The following is a 21884-nucleotide window of genomic DNA, read 5'->3' on the forward strand; positions in this document are numbered from 1 at the left end:
ATCAAGAGGGCTCCAGTTGCCCATCATTGACCGGCAGCAGCTGTCCAGGGTTCTGGAGAGGAGTCTTGTGCAGCCCTACCTGGAGATGTTGGGGAGTGAACCTGGGACCTTCTGCCTGCAAAGCAGCTGTTCCTCCACTGAGCGACAGCACTTCCATTGTTACTAATGTTCGAATAGGACGTTTCCATCATTCTTTAAGGAGTAGCTATTGTTAGAGCTTAAGAGTGTGCTAATGGAGTTCTGTAGGGTGGACAGTGTGATGCTAAGGTTTTTGCAAATGATCGTTTTCTTTTTTAATGCCTGGCTTTCTGCCCTTCTATTACTAGGGAACGGCTTCTGAACAGTGAAGCTCCCAGCTTGTTGCCTAGCAACGCAGTTCTATAAACATGTAGCAGGTGTAAAATATGAAGTGCAGTGTGATAATAAAAGCCACGAGACCCACAGTGACAAGTGGTTTTCGACAGCGATGTTTTGGAAGGCAGCAGTTAACAACATATGTGGGCTGAAAGAAACTTTGTTCTACTCATTTGTTTCCCTGTCAAGTCTGAAAGCACCTCTTCCCTTCACGTTTGGATGTGGTTTTGTTAAAGCATCTCTGAGAACCTTAACTCTCGAAAAGCATAACAGCTCTCCTGGCCTTAGCAGCACTGAACAACTTAAAAATCTATACATCCGTAAATCTGGTTGTATTGATTTAGCGCATTGGTTAGTTGATTTAATGTTTATTTGCAGGTGTTTTTTTAAAAAAACCCACCCAGTTTAACCAGTAGGGTTGAGAGCTAGCAAGGATTGTTTTCCTTTTTTAAAAAAACTTTTTGTTTGTGGTTTTCTTACTCTATAAATTGGACTGATTGTTACAGTCGATTTAACAAAAAAGTATAGAATGAGACCCTATGGCTCAGCACTAGAGCAGACACTATTTAGTTTATCTTTGCATATTTTTAATTTGTATGTTTAAATTTATTTTGTTGTGCTTTTGAACTTTGTAAACCACCCTAGGAATTTTCTTGAAGGGTGGGGTATAAATCCCTCAAAGGTAGGGATGTTGGAGAAATCCACAATGGAATCAAATGAGTTCAGATTTCTATAAATATGACCTACGGATTCTGCAGTGGACTGGCTTTTTCCGAGTCTCATGGATTCCATGGACTTGTGGGCTCCCCCCTGCTTCCGGAACTGTACACAAATTTAGTTGTAGAAAAATACACAAAATAAAAAAGGTTGAAAATGCGCATTTCCCCATGGGCTAAAGCATGAACATGCGCATTTGGGGGGCATTTGTGCATTTGGTGGTGGGATTTGTGCATTTGGGGGGCAACTCGTGCATTTTTGCAAGTTCAAATTTGGAAAATTGGAAAAACTCAGATTCCACCAATGAGCAGATGATGGAACCCACAAAATGCAGATGGAACAGATTTTACAAAATCTGTACATCCCTCCTCAAGTGAGTAAATAAATACAATGCTTTGCATATAGAAGGTCCCAGGTTCATTCCTTGGGATCTCCAGTTGTAAAAGATTGGGTAGCACGTGATGGTTAAGACCTCTGCTGGGTAAGAGCAGCAGCCAGTCCATGTGGATCAGCCTTCCCCAACATGGTGCCCTCCAGATGTTTTGGACTTCCAACTCCTATCAGTCCCAGACAGTATGGCCAACGGTCAGGAATGCTGGGTATTATAATACAAAACATCTGGAGGGCATCACATTGGGTAGGGTAACAATAGTAGAAGTAGACAATACTGGTCTAGATGGACAGGTAGTTTGACCTGGTATAAGGCAGCTTCCTGTAGTCCTAAGTGTGCACTATTCTAAGAAAACATGGCAGCCAACATCACCACCCAACCAGGTGTATAAGGTGCATGGGACAAATGATCCCCACTCCAAATACTCTGTACTGGCATAGAAGAAACCAAGAGCGGAGCATGCTGCCAAGTATGTACTTTATTGCTATGTTTTTGGACACAGATAATGTCCTTCTGAGATGTAGTCAACTCATCGTGGAACTACAGGGACGTGTCCTTTGCTGTAATATGTGGATGAGGTCCAAAGGGTGAGAATGAAGTGTCAAATCTAGGGAAGAGCAATACAGGGCTTCTTAAATATATTCTGCTTCTGAAGCTTCCCCTTCCAACACTACACTTTGAGTACAATACTGTAAAAAAAAGATGTTTTTATAAATAACGTTTAAAGTCAGGGCTAGCATCAAGGGTAGGCATGGCCAAGCACCTGGCAAGGGCCTGCGCTCCAGCAAGGGCCCCCTGACAGGGGCCCCCTGGAGTTGCTCCTCTTCTTCACTGTTGCAACCTGCTTGATCACTCCTTCTGGCCCAGATAATGCTGGCAGCAAGAAGGAACAGCAGCAGATTATTATTATTATCAGCCTCATCTGAAGAAGATGAATAGGAGAAATAGAGCTGCGGTTCATCAGCATACTGATGACAATGCACTCCAAAACTCCGGATGACCGCATTCACCGGTTTCATGTAGATGTTGAACAGCATGGGGGACAAAACTGACCCCTGTGAAACCCCATATTGGAGAATCCATGGGGCTGAGCAGTGTTCCCCAAGCACCACCTTCTGGAGCTGACCCTCCAAGTAGGAGCAAAACCATTGTAATGCAGTGCGTCCCACTCCCAGCTCAGAGAGCTATCCCAGAAGGATACCATGGTTGTTGGTATCGAAAGCCACCGAGAGATCAAGGAGAATCAACAGGGTCACATTCCCCCGTCTTTCCCGCGACATACATCATCATATAGGGCGACCAATGCTGTTTCTGTGCCAAAACCTGGCCTGAACCCCTATTGAAATGGATCCAGATGATCGGTCTCATCCAAAAGTGCATGGAGCTGGTTGGCAACATTTGCAACCGACCTATAATTATTAAGGCTTTCCGGGTCTAGGGAAGATTTCTTCAGGAGTGGTCTCACCACTGCCTGTTTGAGGTGGCCTGGGACCACGCCCTCTCGCAAGGAGGCATTAATCACCTCCCTAGCCCAGCTGGCTGTTCCCTCCCTGCTAGTTTTTATTAGCCAGGAAGGGCAAGGATCCAATATGGAAGTGGTTGCACGAACCTGTCCAAGCACCTTGTCCACGTCCTCAAGCCAACTGAAACTCATCCAAGAAAACTGGACAAGACTGTGCTCTGGATACCTCACCAGATTCACCTGTAGTAATACTGGAGTGTAAGTCCCGGTGGATGCAAGAGATTTTATTCTGGAAGTGCCTAGCCAGTGCATTACAGAAGGCCTCAGATGGTTCTATAGTGTCCTTAGGGCTAGAATGTAAAAGGCCCCAGACAACTCTAAAAAGCTCCGCTGGGCGGATTATGGACAATTGAATAGAGGCAGCGAAATATTTTTCCTTGCCGCTCTCACTGCCTTTGAATATACCTGGCCATAGGCATGCACCAGGGTTCGATTGCATCCACTAGGAGTTTTCTCCACTTCTGCCTACTTGTTCACTGCCTCTCTGCCTGTCAAGCAAACAAGCGGCAGCATTGATGAGCAAGAGGATGAGAAGCAATAGCAGCTGGTGACAATGGTGGTGACAAGATAGACTCCCTGAGTTCGGGGGCCCATCGAGGGTTTCTTGCCGAAGGGCCCTCAGAAATCTAGAGCTGGCTCCATTTCAAGTAATAATACAATGTGGCCTACATTTTAGTTGGTTTCTCCACAGTCCCCAAGATTATTTCCCTGCACAAGGATGACCCAATGTACTGAATATCAATAATTTTGAGTGAATTTAGGTAGACTCACATCTGTTACCTTGACGTTTAGTTTTACAAATCCTTTTCTAGCAGTAATGTTTTTTAGCAGGTACTTAGGGGGATGTACATCATTTTAAAGTGTATTGAGTTGTATCCAATGCAAATCTAACCTTACTGCATTTCAGTGGTCTACTCTAAGTAGGACTAGCATTGCATCCCTGATAATACTACAATATCGACAGAATTAAAATAACATTTCCCACAAACACAGTGTTTATAACTGAGAGGTTGTACAGTGCACAATCCATCCAAAGCTGATCACTTTTAAGCCCTACTGTTTTTGATGTAAGAGATTAAACAACGAACCCAATGGAAGTAAAACAAAATGATACCAGTTAACAGCTGAATGGATGTTTGATGCTTCAGAGCATCTTCAGCAGGTTTGTATGCTTAACTTAAAAAAGCTACTTGTTTATTCAACTTCCAAAAAATTTGTAAAACACGCCACTTTCAAAAGCTGTTTTGGCTGAACCAGTCTTTCCTTCCTACATCTGTTTAACCTATCGTGGTTTTATTGCTGCTTATTTTATAGTTGTGTGTATTTTATTTAATTTTTTTACTGTGGTGAGCCACTTTGAACTGCTAGGAAAAGCGATGTAAAAGCCGCAGGATTCCTTAACTTTGTACTGCTGTGTGCTGCCTGTTAACATTTTAACTGCTTTCATCTAGGTGTTGTTGGGTTTTGTGTTTTTAAAACTTAAGAACATAAGAAGAGCCCTGCTGGATCAGACCAAGGGTCCATCTAGTCCAGCATTCTGTTCACACAGTGGCCAACCAGCTGTCGACCAGGAACCCACAAGCAGGGCATGAGTACAACAGCACTCTCCCACCCATGTTCCCCAGCAACTGGTGTACATAGGCTCACTACCTCTGATACTGGAGGTAGCATGTACCCATCAGGACTAGTAGCCATTGATAGCCTTTTCCTTGTTTGGATATTTTATGGATATTTGTTCAGATATTTTTCATTGCAAGCTGCTCCCTTGTTCAGATATTTTTCATTGCAAGCTGCTCCCCTGTTTGGATTTTTTTTATTGCAAGCTGCTCCCGTGGTTGGATATTTTTCATTGCAAGCTGCTCGCTCTTTCTTTCTTTCTTTCTTTCTTTCTTTCTTTCTTTCTTTCTTTCTTCTGTCTTTCTACAATAAAGCAGGATTAAATATTAAACTAAAATCCATAGCAATCTGTACACAAGGCATGCAGAACCTCATTTAGCTGGAAGACCACAAATTCCACTTCGGAGAACTCTCTGGGGCGGCATTCTGGTGGTGGTGGGGACAGAGGCAAAAGGGGCAGAGCCAAAATACCAGCATATTTTAGCTTAGCTCTTGCTGTCAGTAAGTAAGTCTTAGGAGAGGCATTTCAACCTTTGATGATGGGGGAACAATACTTCACAGGGGCTGAGAAGCCACCAAATAAGCCAGGAGAAAGGGGGTGAGGCCAGGGGAAGGGGGTATGGTCATCTAGGAAACCTAAGCAGGCCTGAAGTTCTGTACCCCTGCTATATGCAAACTATGACAACATCTGTATACAAAAGCACTGTCCCCATTATTGTCAAGGCTGTTGAAGAGAGATGGGGGCGGTAGGGGACCGAAGCAAGGCTTTGATACGCTGCCACCCATAGGTGGTTACATTTCCAATCTCTACTGTTAACGCATCAGGGCGGGGTGGAATCTGTGAGTTTTAAATTTGCAGAGAAATCAAAGCCATTTCCAGTGCTGAGCTTTTATGCTATTCTCAAAAGCTTTCTGAGAATAGTTCCTAGGCCAGACTATCTCTGGATATATGCTGACAGATGATTTCACTTTACAGCTCATTCTCAAGAGGTGATTGCAAACTGTCCTTATCTAAGCCTTGACTAGCCGTTGAGAGTGTTTTTAAATTAATAACTTGCCCCGGAGAGGTGTTGCGACTCATTGAACGTGTCTGTTCCTCAGCGCACATTCTTCTCTTTCTGTAGTCCAGGTTTCCACATATAAACCTGTCAAATGCAGCTATTTGGAAGTAAAATATTCTGAGATTTAATAATGGTACTTTCAGACAGTCCATTTTCTCTGGCGGCCTGGTTGTTCATTGGGGAATTATAACACAAATACTTGACATTGGCCATCCATTGAGAAAATTCTTTAGTCCCTTGTCTTTAATACTTTGGGAAGTCTTTTGGTCTACAGGGGGAGGGTGGCCATAGTTCATAGGTTCATCAAAATGTTAAAATATGAAAAAACAAATCAATCAATCAAACAGAACCACGTCACAACAAGCTGTTCTTCTGTGGCATGCATTTCAGAGCTTATCTACATTGGATGTATAATGGTTAATCAAAAAGAATAATAGATGTACTTACCTGCTGTCCTTCTCTTCCTCAGCTGAACTTCGGCAAGCCATTGTGGCGATGATGAACAGAAAGCATGAACTGGAAGAGCAGAACAGGTAAGCAGCAGATAGGAGATAAGCCTTTTCCCCTCTCTTGGGGAAGGGGAGAAGGCTCCTCTTTTGCCAGTGGGGCGTGGAAAATGGCCCCCATCAGCTGAGGAGGTCGGGTTGGGAAGGGTGAGTGTGTGTGTGTGAAAAAATGGGAGGGATGCATGCTGGTAGTAGCATATCTGCCCCCTGCTGGCATGCAGCTCCCAATTTGGCTCTTGGGCTGAAAGTGATTTCCCACCTTAATCTAAAATGTTGCAGCCTGAGCTGCTATCCGTTGTTACATCCCTATTGCAGTTGCACTGAAAAGAACGTAAGCAAGTCAGACATGCCTAGCCATGTGCCAAACCAGAGATGCATACAACTCACCAGGACTCCGATTCCCTTCGTGGTGTACTGGAACTGACCTGTCTTGACAGATGTGATGTATGAATGTTCAGTGCTGTCTCACCGATGCCGCACCCTCTTTTTCTCAGTTCACTACGGAACCTCCTCGACGGAGAGATGGAGCATTCTGCGGGACTACGTCAAGAAATCGACAACCTGAAGAAGAAGGTTTCAGAACAGGAAGAACGCTATACAGTGAAGATCCAGGCCTTGGCGAGGTAGAGAAATGGATTGTGTGGCTTGCCCAGTTCTGGTAGAAGATTGCCTCCAAGGAAGCCTGGTAATAGACGCTGCCTTGGAGGTGTTCTTCCACCCAAGACTTCGGGGGACAGTTATGTTGCCCATCTGTGGCTAGCAAATAAATAAATGACCTGGTTAGCATATAACACTAAACCATGGTTTGTTGAAGTCTGGCTTGTTGTGTCTGAACCCATCCGTGCAAGGAAACCATGTTTTGTTAATCAGCTGTAAACCACAAAATTAAATCATGGTTGTCAAACCAGACTTCATAAATCATGGCTTATGAAGTCTGGTTTGTTTAAACCATGGGTTGTCACGATGCCCAGAAATGTGGCTTATCCCTGACTTGTTTGTGCCGCTGTCCACCCTGAAACGGAGGCACCCAGGAAGAGCAGCCTGAAAACAAAACCATTCTGAAAGTTAGCTAAACAGGTGGGAGAGTAGCAAACCAGATATAGGGAAGACAAGCTTGCTTGCCTGCAAGATAATTCATGGCTAAAGCAACAAACCATGGTTAACGTAAACAATGGCTTAGCATTATGTGTGAATGCAGCCTATATGAGATTGGGCTCAGCCACTGCTGTCTTCCAGCTGTGTTCACCTCTTGTGTTGAGCAATTTTTTAGATTCTTAAGGATTCTTAGAGCTCCCCCCTCTATATCCTTCGGGGCCCAGTCTTTGCTTTTGTTTCCTATTCAAAATTTTAGTATGACTGGAAAGCACCTCACACAATAGTGGTAGCACCCAAAGAATGCTAGTGACTCTTTTGCAAAAGGAAGGAACTGCAAACAGCTCTACATTGACTACAGTTCTGGTCGCTGCACATAAAAAAGGATATCATAGAGCTGAAAAAACTGCAGAAAAGGGCAACTAAAATGATCAGGGGCTGGAGCAACTCCCCTATGAGGAAAGGTTACCATGCCTAGGACTGTTCAACTTAGGAAAAAAAAGTGAGTGAGCAGAGACATGATAGAGCTATACTGAAGTACGTCTGGTGTGAAGGAAGTGCATAGGGAGACATTTTTCTCCCTCTCTCATAATGCTATAACCCACGGGCATCCCATGAAGCTGACTGGTGGGAGATTCAGGGCAGATAAAAGGAAGAACTTCTTCACACCACTCATAGTTAAACTATGGAATTCGCTACCCCTGGATGGATGGATGGATGTGTGTGTGTGTGTGTGTGTGTGTGTGTGTGTAAAGTGGAAGTTAGGCTTACTGTCAGGGAGGCTTTTTTGGGTGGGGGTAGGTGGGGGACCCATCTTGTCCAGTTTGGCTTTCTGACAGTTTCCTTCCAAGTCTTGCGTAGGCTTTCAAAAACAGTGCATGTGCACAAAAAACACATTAGGGAAGTCAGGCCAGGAGAGCATATATGCACTATCCTATAGATGGTTTTCTTGACTAGGTTACCAGTTGGGTGCTATTAGCAAAGTCTTCTGAATAAAAGTTGGAACAGTAATAGAGCAGGGTTAGTGAACCTGTGACCCACCAGATGTTGGACTGCAGATTCCATCAGTCCAACCTGGCTGGCCAATAGACAGGGATGATTGGAGTTTAGTCCAGCAATATCTAGAGGGCCACAGTTCCCCATTCCTGCCATAGGAAGCTGCTAAGCCTTCCTTTACCATTTGTATCAACCTTCTTCGACTTGGTGCCCTCCATATGCTTTGGACTATAGCTCTCAGCATTCCTGACCACTGGTCATGCTGGCTGGAGCTGATGGGAACCATGCAGAGCGGCTTACGATATTAATAAATGAAGTACCCAATAAAATATTATGGGATTTGAAGTCCAAAACATCTGGGAGGGGGGCACCAGGTCGGGGAAAGCTGATATACTGCAGGTGGACTCTGTAGTTTTTCTGTGGAGAAGCCAAGTAGGGATGGAGAATTATGTCTGATATGATCGGTAAGCGACTTAATACATTTGCTACACCAGTGTTCCTGCAAACAAATCTTGCTCCCCCCCACCCCCAGTTGCCGTAGTGCTGTTGATGCACCACCATTCTCTGTTGCAACCTTTGCTGTTTTTGACCTTGAAACTGGTTCCAAAAACCTGTCGCCATTCACCTCTGCTGATTTATATCTCCAATAGTAACTCCATCTGTAGTCATTTCTACGGGAGTCTTTCTGTGTTACTGCACAACATAGGAGCGCTTTCACCATTCCCAGAAAGTATGTGATATCGCTCAATGTTAATACAAATAGGTCAGCTGTCAGCTTTGATGCAGCAGCAAATGTATCTAAGGCTTTGCTGCAAAATCTCAAGTAACAGAGAGAGACTTGAGCATCAGGTTAGATTTTCTCCACTTTCGTTCAAGCAATGTGCTGTGCTGCATATCAGCTGCTGCAGTATATAAACAAAGTAGTCCCTTATGTTGATTCTGTTTTGAGTCCCAAGTCGGTCAGAATGATCTTTTCCCCAGCAAAATAACTGGAACAGACTTTCTTGTCCAGCTCCTGGCTGAGGCTCATAGGAGGACTGATGAAGCTCGACAGGAGTCCTGGTAGGGGACTCCCTGTCCCATAATACTATAATAATACTGTCCGATAATACCCTCCCTCTCCCGTTACACTTGTACCTGGAGTCGTTCCATGAAACCAAATGGCGGGAGATTCAGGATCTATTAAAGGAAGGACATCTTCACATTGCACACAGTTATATGTGTCCTTCCCTGTCCCACCGACAACCACATGTGCTGTGGGGAGGACAAGAACATATAAAGGGGACAAATTGAGTTCTTGCTCAGTCAGGCCAGAGTTACTCCACAACCTTGACCTTCCAGGTTATGGCTGGGCAGCTTCCCTAAACATGATTGCCATAAGCAAGTTTTGGCACCTGGGTTTGTTTGGAAACTGTGTAGGAGTCCCCGCTGGGTCACAGGAAGTACCAGAGCATAGGAACAGACTTAGGAAGACATCCAACTTGATGGGGCTCTGCTGGGCACTTACTCCCGGCGAGGATAGCTTTTGTTGGGCCCTTAAGCCAATTGTGCCCAGCCTTTAATGACACAGTGAGATTAAAGCAAAGGGGGATTCCTGATTCCCCTGGGGAAAGGGGTCAGGCAAGGGCTATATATCTGGCTATAAGAGCGCTTGGAGTTACTGAACACCCAACAGAACAGGGGTGGATGGTAGATTGAGCGCTGGCTCAATGCTGGTTTACTAATCAGGACCTTAAATCAGTATCAAACCATGGTTTAAAGATCATGGTTAGTAGATTGACAGTAAGCCAGTGTCCCCCATTTGGATGTAATGGAGAGCTCTAGTTTAACCATGATCACAGTGCCACCGCTGTTGTGCAACCGCCAGGGCAGGGGAGGACTGGGTGGGTCTGATGCTCATTCCTAGCTAGCTAAGCCATGGCTTGCCAAGCCAGGATCATTAACATCTGAACTGGCCCATCGTTTGCCTTTGTAATTTTGTAATTATACGGCTGCAAATGTATTTTAATTAAAAGCTTCTGGCATGTTTGAACTCGGATTTGTGAAATGTCTTCACTTTTTCAAGCTCTCAAGCCAATTACAGAAGGAGAGAATTAGATCTTTTGTTACATGTGTGTTCATCTCATACATAATTAATAGCTGATGTGCACCAAAGTTACAAAGGAATAATGAAAGGTGGTCAGTCTAACTTCTTATGGCCTGATTTTAAAATGAATTCATAGTTGTACTTGGTTTCTGTGGTTCTTAGTTCTGGCAGTCTTCAAGTTGACAATGGTGAGCTCTTTGTTGTCATATGCTGTAATGGAAATATTATTTTCCACTGAGTAATAATTGAAAAATTGTTTGTGTGAATAAAAAGTTACCTTTTCAAACCTGGCAGTAAATGTATGTGCCTGAAATACATTAAAACATTTTGTTTTGCATTTAGGGTGCTAAATAATTATATTAGGATAAATAAATATTAACTATATTATGTAATGTTAATTAAAATACTTGCAAACCATGCATTTCAGCGCTTACCTGTAATCCCTCCCCAGTTTAGTGAAGACACATTTTAATATTTTATATAAACATGGAGACACCTGTAAGTTGGCATTTTAAAACATTACATTACAAATATAGGGTGAAATCCAACTTTGCATGAGCAGATCTCCCCCGCCCCCGTGCCTCCAAAATCTGCCCGAAAGGGCCCACTGGGAATTACCCCCTCCCTGTTCCATCAGCAGGAGGGTTAATTGGATACCGTCCGTATTTTTTCTCCCTCCACTGTCCCCTTTGGATTGCTCTGACCATTATTAGATTGTTGGACTGGATTCAGCAGTTTTCTTCCTCTAGTAGAAGGTCCATTTTTTTCCCTTGAAGGGCAGGATACAAATCCCTAAATAAATAAGAAGTCAGAGGGCATGAGGACATCCTGGAACTTCATTTTTCCACAAATTAATAAATGTGGCCACTTCTGTATAAAAGAATTATCCTACCTCTGATACATGAGCTTGTAGAAAATAGGTTACCTTTGACATGACAGACACATGCAGATTCAATAAAAGCACTGATAGCCAGGGAGCGCAATAATTGGTCGCCCCCACCGCACCTCACCCCAAAGAATAAGGTATGGTCATCTTTGTAGCAGTTGAACAAAGAACTTTGATGTTGTCCTAATTATACAATTCATTCACTCTCTGTCTCTTTCTCTCTCGTGTGTCTCTGTGCAAGTTTCCTTTGCCCTGCCTTTGTTCTCTTTTAAGTGCTAGATCTTCCCTGCTTTTAAATTGCTTTTGCTTTTAAATGGTATCCTGTTACTGATGGTTTGTTTTTTATATGCTGGTTCTGGTGATGCTGTTTTGATACTGTAATTTTTTTTAAATTGTAATATTTTTACCATTCTTGTAAACAGCCTTGAAGCTACTTGTTGAGAAAGGTGGAATGCAAAGTCTATTTCTAAATAATTATTGTTAGTTTTCTCTCTCTCTCTCTCTCTCTCTCTCTGGTGTTTTTATCTCTAGTAATTTGTTTGGCGTCTGATACATCAGCATTCCAGAACCTCTTGTTTCCCCCCCCACACACACACACTTTGAAATATGCAGGAAGTCTGTTTGAGATCAACCAAACATCATGAGCTGTTAAATTGTAAATGAATTACGATTTCTGTGGAATAGGATACCACTGCTAACAGCTTAAATTCCCCCCCTGCAATTTCATTGCAGTTCTCCTTCTTGAAATGTGATTCCGTAACTTTGGCACAATTCTGTTGATATCGTGACCTCTAGATCCTTTCCAGAAGTTACCTCATCACATCACAGCCTCATAAATAACCCTAGAGTTTTGACTACCTTGCAAAATATTTTTACTAGCCTGGTAGGGGTTGGCAGAAGAGGGACAGAGAGATGCATTTCTAGGCTGGTGCAGGGGTTTTCCCACTCTAGCAATCCACTTGGTTTCTCAGGGGGCTCAGCACTCCCACCCACTTCCACTTGCCAGCCTGTTCGCTCACCTGCATGCAGTCCTAGGTCCTCTGTGGCCATCAGGCTAGTGCATAAATGCAAGGTTTGGCCTATCAGTTGCCCAGCTGAGCATCAAATAAATCTGACCTCTGCTTGTGTATGACAGTCGAAACCACCTTGGGAACCACTGCTTAGATTATAATTGCATCTCACTGGCCTTGCCTCTTTCATCTTTCCTGTTATGGGGTCCCCCCCCCACTATTTTTGTTGCTGCAGTTCTATGTACTCTTCCAAATATGCACATCTTTCCATATTTTAAACTCCTGTAATAGATTTTGAATTTCCTATGGTTTATTTACTCGAATGACTCTTCGTGATTTGGTAGGATGTTTCTTAAGCTTGTTGTGAACAAGAACAATATAATTATTCATAGGAATCAAAGCTGGCCCACATGTACTTCTTTGTTTTTACACTAGAACAGTATAACATAAGCTGGCGCCTCCACCGATCCCAGCTGCATCAAATTCTGTAAACTCCAGGTTGCTTCTTTGGAGGTTTCCAGATCACAGCAGTTGCTGGGACAGAAAGAGCCAGGAGCTATTGAGCTGCAGATTGCACTTTTCATACAGATAGAGTCCTATGAATTTGAAAATGTGAAACCAACATGATGCATGCATTGACTTCAAATTCGTAGACATTTTGTGGTGATATAAAACAACACTTGAAAGTGTGTGTGTAATGTATTCATCACATTTATATCCTGCCTTTTTTCATCTTGCAAGGATTCAAAGGCAGCTTACATGGTCCTCCTTTCAATTTTATCCTCCTCTCCATTTTATCCTACCTGTGAGGTAGGTTAGACTGAGTCATGGACTGGCCCAAAGTCACCCAGTGGGCTTCATGGCCAAGTGGGGACTAGAATCCGGATTGCCTGAATCCCTGTCCATCACTCTAATCACTACACCACACTGGATCTCATAGACGTTGTATGCATTTTATAATGATTGCATGTTGCTTACTGTGGTAGCAACAACTATGGTGTGAGTGTGCACACACATACGCGCACACACACACACACACGGGTATCTTCTATATAAATAAAACTAAGTGTTTGTACGTCCTCGATGGACTCAAAAGCCGTATATCCGATTGTGATGAAACTTTTAGGATTTGTTTTACCTCTGGGGTGGTTTTAGACATAGTGAAAAGTTTGATCGCCACCTTGAACCAAAAAGATGCCAAGTAATTTTTTTTTTTAAGATATACTGTTTCTACACCATTTGATCTATTTCAACCATCCTCCGCAACATGACTCAGCACTGAAGCGAGCAGATTTTAACCATACAACATCAGTGTTTTTCATGTTTTTAGATGTTAAAAAAGCCCCAAGTATTTAAAGAAAGAAAAAAAAAACATGTTAGAATATGAAAAAAAAAAACAAGCATAGGAAAGATTAGTAGGCCAAGTTACAGGCCTCCCCCCACCCCTGCTTTGGGGAAGCTCTATCTAAAGCTGGTGAAATTTGCACAAAATTAAGGCCATGCCTAGGAGTTCTAGCAGGCATGCCTTCACTGAGGTGGGGCGGGCACAATGGGTCCAGTTGTGACAACTGTGTAAGTTTGCTTGAAGGCTTCTTTGTATCAACCTAAAGGCAATTCCAACCCATGCAAAGCCAGGTCCATTTGCTTGTGTGTGTGTGTGTGTGTGTGTATGTCTATATATACAGACATACACACACAGTCCCTGCTACCACGGTAAGTGACATACAATCATTATAAAACACACATAACAATAAAAGCAATTAAAATGTAAACATATTTTTTCATCAGCAAGTTAAAGCTTCATTTTATTGAGTTTTTCAGAATTACAATTAAGCAAAAATAAAGTTGTGAATCTCCCCTCACCCTTGTTGGTCTGTCTTTTAAACATCTACAACTTTGTGAGCAAGTTGAATTGTTTGACTCTCGTTTGTATCAAGTGCTAATCCTGGCATGGTTGGTCTCATTCTAAAGCTCAGCTCTGAAGCTTGGTGTTTCGGTTCTACAAATGCGGGAAATAAGAGTAATAAACTGCACAAATTGCCTTTGGGAGCGTCATTAAAATTTCATAGTTATGCAATGTACACTTCTCTGGCCACATAGGAATTTGCAAAGTTCTGGAAGGGGCTGAATTAAACTCACTTGCATTGGCCAGAAATCTGTCTTGACAGCTTTGTAATTATTAAAGAAAATATAGTGGCCAACCTATTTCCCAATAAATTCTTAGGAGACCCTTCTTTAGCCTGCTTTCTAATGTCACTTTTATATAGTAATCATTCCCCAAGTTGAGCACCAGGGAAAAGGCCTGCTTGATTTTATTAGCATCTGTTTGTAGAAGAGCTAACTCAGCCTTGCAAATGGAACTGCAAGTCAAAGTGGCTCATTCTTTGGATGTTCGTAAACACCACTGTGGATGTACCAGATTGGTTGGTTCCAGATTTAATTCATGCTTGAAGTATACCCATTGAAATCAATTGGACTTAGGTTGGTCCTCTTTAACTCAAGTCCCACCGATTTCAATGAGTCTACTCTAGCTGTGACTAAATCTGAATCCAGCCCGATGTCCGTAGGTCATATGTCTAGTCTGTTTGGCAGGAGCCATTCAGTGTGGAACCTCTGTCCTGTGGATGGTCCAGAAGCTCAACAGTTGCAGTTCACAGAAGCAAACAGAAGTTTAAAAAAATAACATTTCATATGCTAAAATAAGTCTAGCTTAAGCTCATTAAAATTATGCATTTCATTTGAATGTGCATGTATTTGCATATTGTGCTTGCTATAGCTAGTCATGGGGAAGGGAAGGGAGGGGACTGGAATTTCTGCTTGGGGCCCCCTCTGGATCCTGGGATTTTTCATCAGCCTGTTTTCAAGCTTGCTGCCCTGTTTTGCTCGGCTCTTGACCAGAAGAGCTGATCTGAAGCAGTTGCACTTCCTAGAAAGGCGCGGCAGAGTCAAATCCAGCTATTCAGGATGGTAAGGCAAGGTCAGACCAGGTACGGTTCATCAGGACCTTGGACAGATCTATGCTGGTGGGAGCTTACTCAGGAAGAGTTGTTGTCTCAGCAGCATGCAGAGGTCTTCTGAGACTTCTTGAAGGCTGGCTGATCTTGGCCTGCTCTTAACCTCACCCCCTCTGAGGAGCTGTCTGTCTTTTAAGGGTCCATTGCTTGATTCTGCAACCAGTGGCTCCTCCAGCATGGAGGTTGTGAGGACTTCACTGCAGTGTGTGTGCATGCGTGTGTGGGCTCTGAGCCTGTTAAATCCACACTCTTTGGCCTTGGAAGGTTCCGGGGTAACAGACCATGACTCAGTGGATAGTACCTCTTCTAACTTGGACTCTTCCTCTGAGCCAGAGAGGGTCTGGGGATCAAGTCAGATAATGACATCTACATTCATGCAGCGTAGAAACATTTTTTTTAAAGGAATATGTTGGGATTAATAGTGCAACTGCTTTTAATGATCATTAGCCATGAGGACTATGTGGGAAGTCTTGGTTTAGTGGCAGTAGGCTACTAAATATGTATTTATTTGATCTGTACCCCACGTTTCTACCAAGAAAATGGTACTCAAGGCAGCTTACAGTCATAGATCAATACAAACTAGGTTAAAACAATAATAAAACAAATGCATTAAAAGCACAATGAAAAGCACAACAGTAACAGAATAAAAACAGCACCCAACCCAACAGACCTGCGCACATGCAAACAGCCTGCTTGAATAAAAATATTTTTGCCTGCTGGTGGAAGGGCAGCAGAGAACAAGAGAGGGAACCAAGCTAGCCTCCCTTGGCAAGGGAGTTCCAGAGCCTGGGAACAGCCACTAAGAAGACCCTGTCTCATGTCGCCACCAAATGTGCCTTGGTACCGAAAGAAGGGCCTCTCCCAAAGACCTTAAAATACCATTCGTGGGGGAGCAACTGTGGGACAGGCTTATCTTGTTTGCGGGTTGCCTGGACACATCTTGTTGACCATTGGGGGAAACAGGATGCTGGACTAGATGAGCCTTCATTTTGCTCAAACAGGGCTGCTTGTAAGTTCTCAAATAGCACCCTCAAAGTGTTGGACTACAACTTCCATCATACCTAGCCAGCATGGGTGTTGCTGGTTGGGGCTGATGTGAATTGTAGGCCAAAACATCTGGAGGCACCAGGTAGGGGAAGGCTGGTGTAGGGCAATCTTCCCCAACCTGGGGGAAACAGGATGCTGGACTAGATGAGCCTTCATTTCGATCAAACAGGGCTGCGTTTAGTCCTGAAATCTGCACACACTGTTCAGAATTGCAGGATATGTCTCACCCTGTTTATGATATGTATTCATGCTTGTTTTTGTATGCTGCTATTTGTGCGATTGCAGATGAATAGAAGATACCTAACAAGGTATTATGATGATGTTATGTATACTCCATCCATCTGCAATTGCATGCATAGCGACATACAAAAATGAACTTCAATACTTAAGTTCAGTAATCAGATAAAATAAAGCCCTCATTTAAGTCAGCCTCCTCCATTCCGGTGCCGTCCAGATATGCTGGACTGTGGCTCCCAGTATTCCTGTCCATTAGACGTGCTGGCTCGAACCGATGTGAATTGTAGTCCAAAACATCTGGAGGCACTAGGTCGGAGAAGCCCAATCTTTCCCAACCTGCCACCCTCCAAAAAAGAGTTGGACTGCAGCTACCATCACACCTAGCCAGCACGGGTATTTCTGTTGGGACTGATGTGAACTGTAGTCCAAAACATCTGGAGGCACCAGGTAGGGTGGTGTAGGCTAGTCTTTCCCAACCTGCCATCCTCCAAAAGTGTTCGACCTCAGCTACTGTAGGCTGAGCCTACAGCACCTGGTATTTCCAGGTGGTCTCCCATCCAAGTACTAACTAGGCCCGACCCTGCTTAGCTTCTGAGATCAGACGAGGTTGGGCGTGTTCAGGGTGGTATGGCTGTAGGCTTTAGCCTACAGCACCAAGTACCCTCATACCTAGCCAGCATGGCTGTTGTTTGTTGGGGATGATGGCAGTTGTCATTCTACACATCTGGAAGGTGCCAGGTTGGAGGAGGCTGGTGTAGGCAACGCTGAGTTCAATAGGCCAAAGGCGTGACGCTTTATAAGGGAGCTTCTTGTGTCCCTTTGTACAAGCACAGGGAGTTTCTGGGTTGTGACGATTGTATTGTGTTTCTCATTACACCATGTTAGGGACTGTAGAGCACATCCCTTGCATGCAGGAGGCCCCAGGTCGAATCCTTGGCCTGTCCGATTAAATAAATCTCCGGTAGCAAGGCTGAAAAAGACTTCTTTGTCTGGGGCCACTTCTGGTTGGAATGGCCCAACAGCCTGACTTGGCATAAAGCGGATTCATATGTTCATTTGCACACATGCTTCTTACCTGCAGCATCTAATCAAACAAATCAGAATTTTATCCTAACAGTAGCTCCAGCGTGCCAAGTATCAGATGCCAATGTTTTATGATTTACCTTATAACTTGCTCCAGAGCACATATCTGTATGTCCCCCTGCTTCTTCTTTTTTTAAAGAAAAAAGCAATATTATTTTTTACTGTTCTTTGTACTTGCAGAGAGAACGAGGTGCTAAAAGTACAGCTAAAGAAATATGTAGGAGCTGTCCAGATGCTGAAAAGAGAAGGTCAGACTGCAGAAGGTGAGTGTAAAATAGCCACTGAAGACACCCAGCATGCCTCAAGACGTTATTGACAGAGTTTCTTGTTTGCTGGTACAAAATGTATTGCTAATGAGTCACTGCCAAAATGCAGTCTTGAAAAATAGATACTCCCCTTTGGTCAGCACAGAACATTTTTATTCAGTAATTTCAGATGATGGGGGAGCCTATTACCATCCTAGTATTTTTCAGTATGTCTTCACAAAAGAGCAGTTGACGGCGTATGCTTGCCAGTCTTATTTGTGTGGCGCACAGGTGATAAGGCAGCCTGCTTTTGTCTCTTTATTATTTATACGGCAATTGTGGTGGCTGTTTCTTTTTGATCTATGCAGGAACCAAGGCCCTTCCTCCGACGGATGACAATAAGTCCTCCTTCTGCCTTTAAAGTGGGTGCTATTTCTACCGCCAAGCTGACGAGTGATATTTTTTAAAACCCCATTCCCCCTTTACCCGCCTCCTTTTCTTTTTAAACACTGTGTTGTGATCTCTTGGAAACTATACACGTTTTACAAAGTTGTAACTCTGGGCAGTATCCCACACTACTGCTCCACTTACGCCATTGATGTAGCACTAGTGTAAGTGACCTGTGGTGCTACGCCAGTAGCTCAAGCTGGTGTGTTGGGTTTCCTTGGAAAATTGGCTATGTCAGTGTATGCCATTGGCATTGCACTGGAGGTTGCTTATGGTAGCACTACATCAACAGTGTAGCAACAGAATGAAATTTAATAGGGATAAATGCCAAGTTCTGCACCTAGGAAAAAGAAACCAAATGCACAGATATAAGATGGGCAATACTTGGCTCAGCAATACTACAAGCAAGAAGGATCTTGGAATTGTTGTCGATCACAAGCTGAATATGAGCCAAGAATGTGATGTGGCTGCAAAAAAGGCAAATGCTATTTTGGGCTGCATTAATAGAAGTATAGCTTCCAAATCATTTGAAGTACTGGTTCCCCTCTACTCAGCATTGGTTCGGCCTCAACTTGAGTACTGTGCCCAGTTCTGGGCACCACACTTTAAGAAGGATGCAGACAAACTGGAGATGTTACAGAGGAGGGCAACGAAGATGATCAGGGGACTGGAAACAAAGCCCTGTGAGGAGAGACTGAAAGAACTTGGTATGTTTAGCCTTGAGAAGGGAAGACTGAGGGGAGATAGGATAGCGCTCTTCAAGTCCTTGAAAGGTTGTCACAGAGAGGGAGGCCAGGATCTCTTCTCGATCATCCCAGAATGCAGGACACAGAATAATGGGCTCAAGTAGCCAGATTCCGGCTGAACATCAGGAAAAACGTCCTGACTGTTAGAGCAATACGACAATGGGACTGATGACCTAGGGAGGTGGTGGGCTCTCCCACACTGGAGGCCTTCAAGACGAGGCTGGATAGCCACCTGTCAGGGATGCTTTGACTTGGATTCCTGCATTGAGCAGGGGGTTGGACTCGATGGTCTTAGGGGCCCCTTCCAACCCTAGTATTCTATGATTCTATGATACTGCCTTGTGTATTATCAATTTTGGACTAATGACTAGTGGGCAATAGTGTTTGTTTATTTAGGGCACAATCCTTTCCGTTGCACCCTTGATGCTCGTAAGCCTCTGGACTCAGAGGCCTACGGGCATCCAGTGCAGAGCGGAAGGCATGGCAGAGGCAATCGTTGCCTCCGCTGCACCTCCCGCTCTGCATTTCAGCTAGATGGGCTTTTCCCCCCCTCTAGCTGGGATGCTGCGGAGGGGGAGGGAAGGAGGCTGGCGAGGCCTTGGGCTACATTGTAACCCGGACTCTCTGGACCCCTCCCACAAAAACGCCCCTCTTTTACCCACTGTCTGAGCTTGCTTTTGCAAGCTCAGAGAGGTATCTGGCATGGTTTCCTCTTGCCAGTTGGGAGGGGGTGGGGGCGGGGAGTGCATATTCCTGGCTCCAAGGTTAGCGTGCTGTCTCTGACCTTGGATCTGGGTATCTGAAGTATCCTATCTCCCCTCCCCCCCCGATGCTGTCTAGAGGCCATAGAATTGCTCCCCCTGTTACGTGAGTTCTCCCCCCATCACTGCACCCCCCGAAAATCCTCTCCAGCAGGTGCTGTTCAGCTTGCGCAGCATGCCGCTGCACTGCTCTTCCTGATTCCCTCCTACCGCTGTAGCTCTTCCTGGAACACCCCCTGCCTTTCCTGAGTATCCCCTCCCAGGAGACTCCTTTTGGAGGATGTGTGGGGACCACAGTGGGAAGGAAGGAGCAGAGAAGCCCCATTGCATGAGTGGATTTCTGAGCACACAACTCTTGCACCAGTCCTAAAAGTGGCTGCTAGGGGTTTAGGTTGGGGCCGAGAGATTGGAACACATTATTTCAATCCTTGATCAACTTCATGGGTTTGCTGTCAGTTTTCACTAGGTTTTTGGTTTGATTCAAGGTGCTGGCCTTGACTTCTTAAAGCCTGAAACAGCCTGGGACCTAAGGTACCTCCAAACCCAGTAGTTCCTGTATGAATCTGTGTCTCCTACTTTGGAAGCTTGCCTTTGTGTCCCCTTGCCGTGTGGGTACAATGAGTGGAGGTTGGGGGGGGAGTCCCCATGGTGGCCTTTCTTTGGAGCAGCCTGCCTGGCCGCATCGGTGTTTGCCTTTCAGCAGTAATCCTTATCTACTGTTAAATACTGCCTTTCTCTCTCTCTCTTTAAAAATTGTTGTTGTCCTCATAATTTACTCTTTGTTTTAATTTATTAATTTAACTGAATCTCATACACTGAATTGCACCTTCCACCTAGCAGGTGCCTGGAGCAATCAGCAATAGAAATGCCCTTGAAAACTTCTCGTTACAGATTAATACAGGCGCGTCTCCATAAATTAAATAAAATCAGAAAGCTACAATTAAAATGAGAGAGTGAGAGAAAGCAACTCCCAGCAGCATCAGAAGCCTGACAGACCAAAATGGTCTTTATTCCTCATCTGAAACAGTATTGGGGGCGTCACCCTCACCTCCCTTGGGAGGGGCTTCAACAACTGGGAGTGTAGCTGCTGAAAAGGCTGTGTCCAGGGCCCCTGATGATCATAACTTACAGGCAGGTTTGTATGTTGTTTTGTTGGTTGTACTTTAAAATTGTGAGCTACTTTGAGTACAGTTCTTTTTCTGTAGAAAGGTGGGGTGTAAATTATTTTAATAAACAGCCATGTCTCTATTTTATAAACCACCTTTTGGCTGTAGTGGCCCCCAAGGCAGCTTTACAATACACATGAAGATTAAGTGGTTGTTTCTGTGCAGATGCATGTAAGGTGGCCGTCTCATGGCTTCTTCTGAGTTGCCATCTTCTGGTTCAGGGCTTCGAGCCTGGCCTGTTGCACACCTTTGTAGAGCAGGGCTACACAGCCTACTGTCAGGGTGGACACTGAGCCCATAGAACCTCAGAGCAGTTCTGATTCTGAGGAGGAACAGCCGTCCGTGGGAGAGGAGCGCGCTCTTCCCTCCCAGGCCCTGCAGCTGGCAGAGATTCCTCCTGCTGGCGTTCCAGATATAGATAGCAGTCCTGGGAGTGTAAGAGCGCGGGAGGAGGGCTGGCTGGATGCTCGACGCAGACACAAAGAGCGACGAGCTATGGAGGGTGCGGAAAGGAGGCGTAGCGCCTGTTTGGTGCGCAAGCAACGGTCGCGTCCAGAGGACCCAAGGGAATGGAGGAGGGACTCTCCCTAGCCCATAAGTTCAGGGTCTGCAAGTGATTCTTGTTCAAACGGGGCCAACTGTTTCCAACCCGGGGCATAGGTTACTCTGCTGTTCATAGCTTAGTCGCTGGTGATAGAGTTATTTAGTTGTAAAAGGAATAAAGCCTTGAAAAGAATCCTTTGTCTGTGTCTGGAGTTGGCTACTGGAGTAGACTGAAAGAGGCCGGCTAGGGCCCCCTGACACCTACGCCTCTTGGCTGCTCCCTATGCATCCGTAGAAGCCAGCAGGACCCCACCCACTTTTCTCTGCAGCTGGGCTGTATGTGTGTGTGTGTGGGCG

At 44.5% G+C, this 21884-nt stretch overlaps 1 protein-coding gene and 1 pseudogene across 15 annotated transcripts in view; one reads left to right on the forward strand and one right to left on the reverse strand.

The window, feature by feature from the left end:
* The window catches only part of SNX29 (sorting nexin 29), a 304758-nt gene that overhangs the window by 48766 nt on the left and 234108 nt on the right, over positions 1-21884 (forward strand). For all 15 annotated transcript variants that reach the window (XR_014785563.1, XM_084818640.1, XM_084818628.1 and 12 more), the window contains 3 exons: positions 6132-6195; positions 6663-6791; positions 17800-17882. Coding sequence is in view for 14 of the 15 variants with exons in the window: in XM_084818640.1 (XP_084674766.1) it covers positions 6132-6195; positions 6663-6791; positions 17800-17882 (276 nt within the window). In the remaining variant the exon portion in view is untranslated. The remainder of the gene's footprint in view (positions 1-6131; positions 6196-6662; positions 6792-17799; positions 17883-21884) is intronic.
* On the reverse strand, positions 17057-17175 carry LOC146336651 (5S ribosomal RNA; annotated as a pseudogene).

The sequence above is a fragment of the Heloderma suspectum genome, chromosome 12 (genome assembly GCF_057233095.1).
Source record: "Heloderma suspectum isolate Gila_16-S chromosome 12, 16-S_ref, whole genome shotgun sequence".
In the NCBI taxonomy this organism is placed as follows: Eukaryota; Metazoa; Chordata; class Lepidosauria; order Squamata; family Helodermatidae; genus Heloderma; species Heloderma suspectum.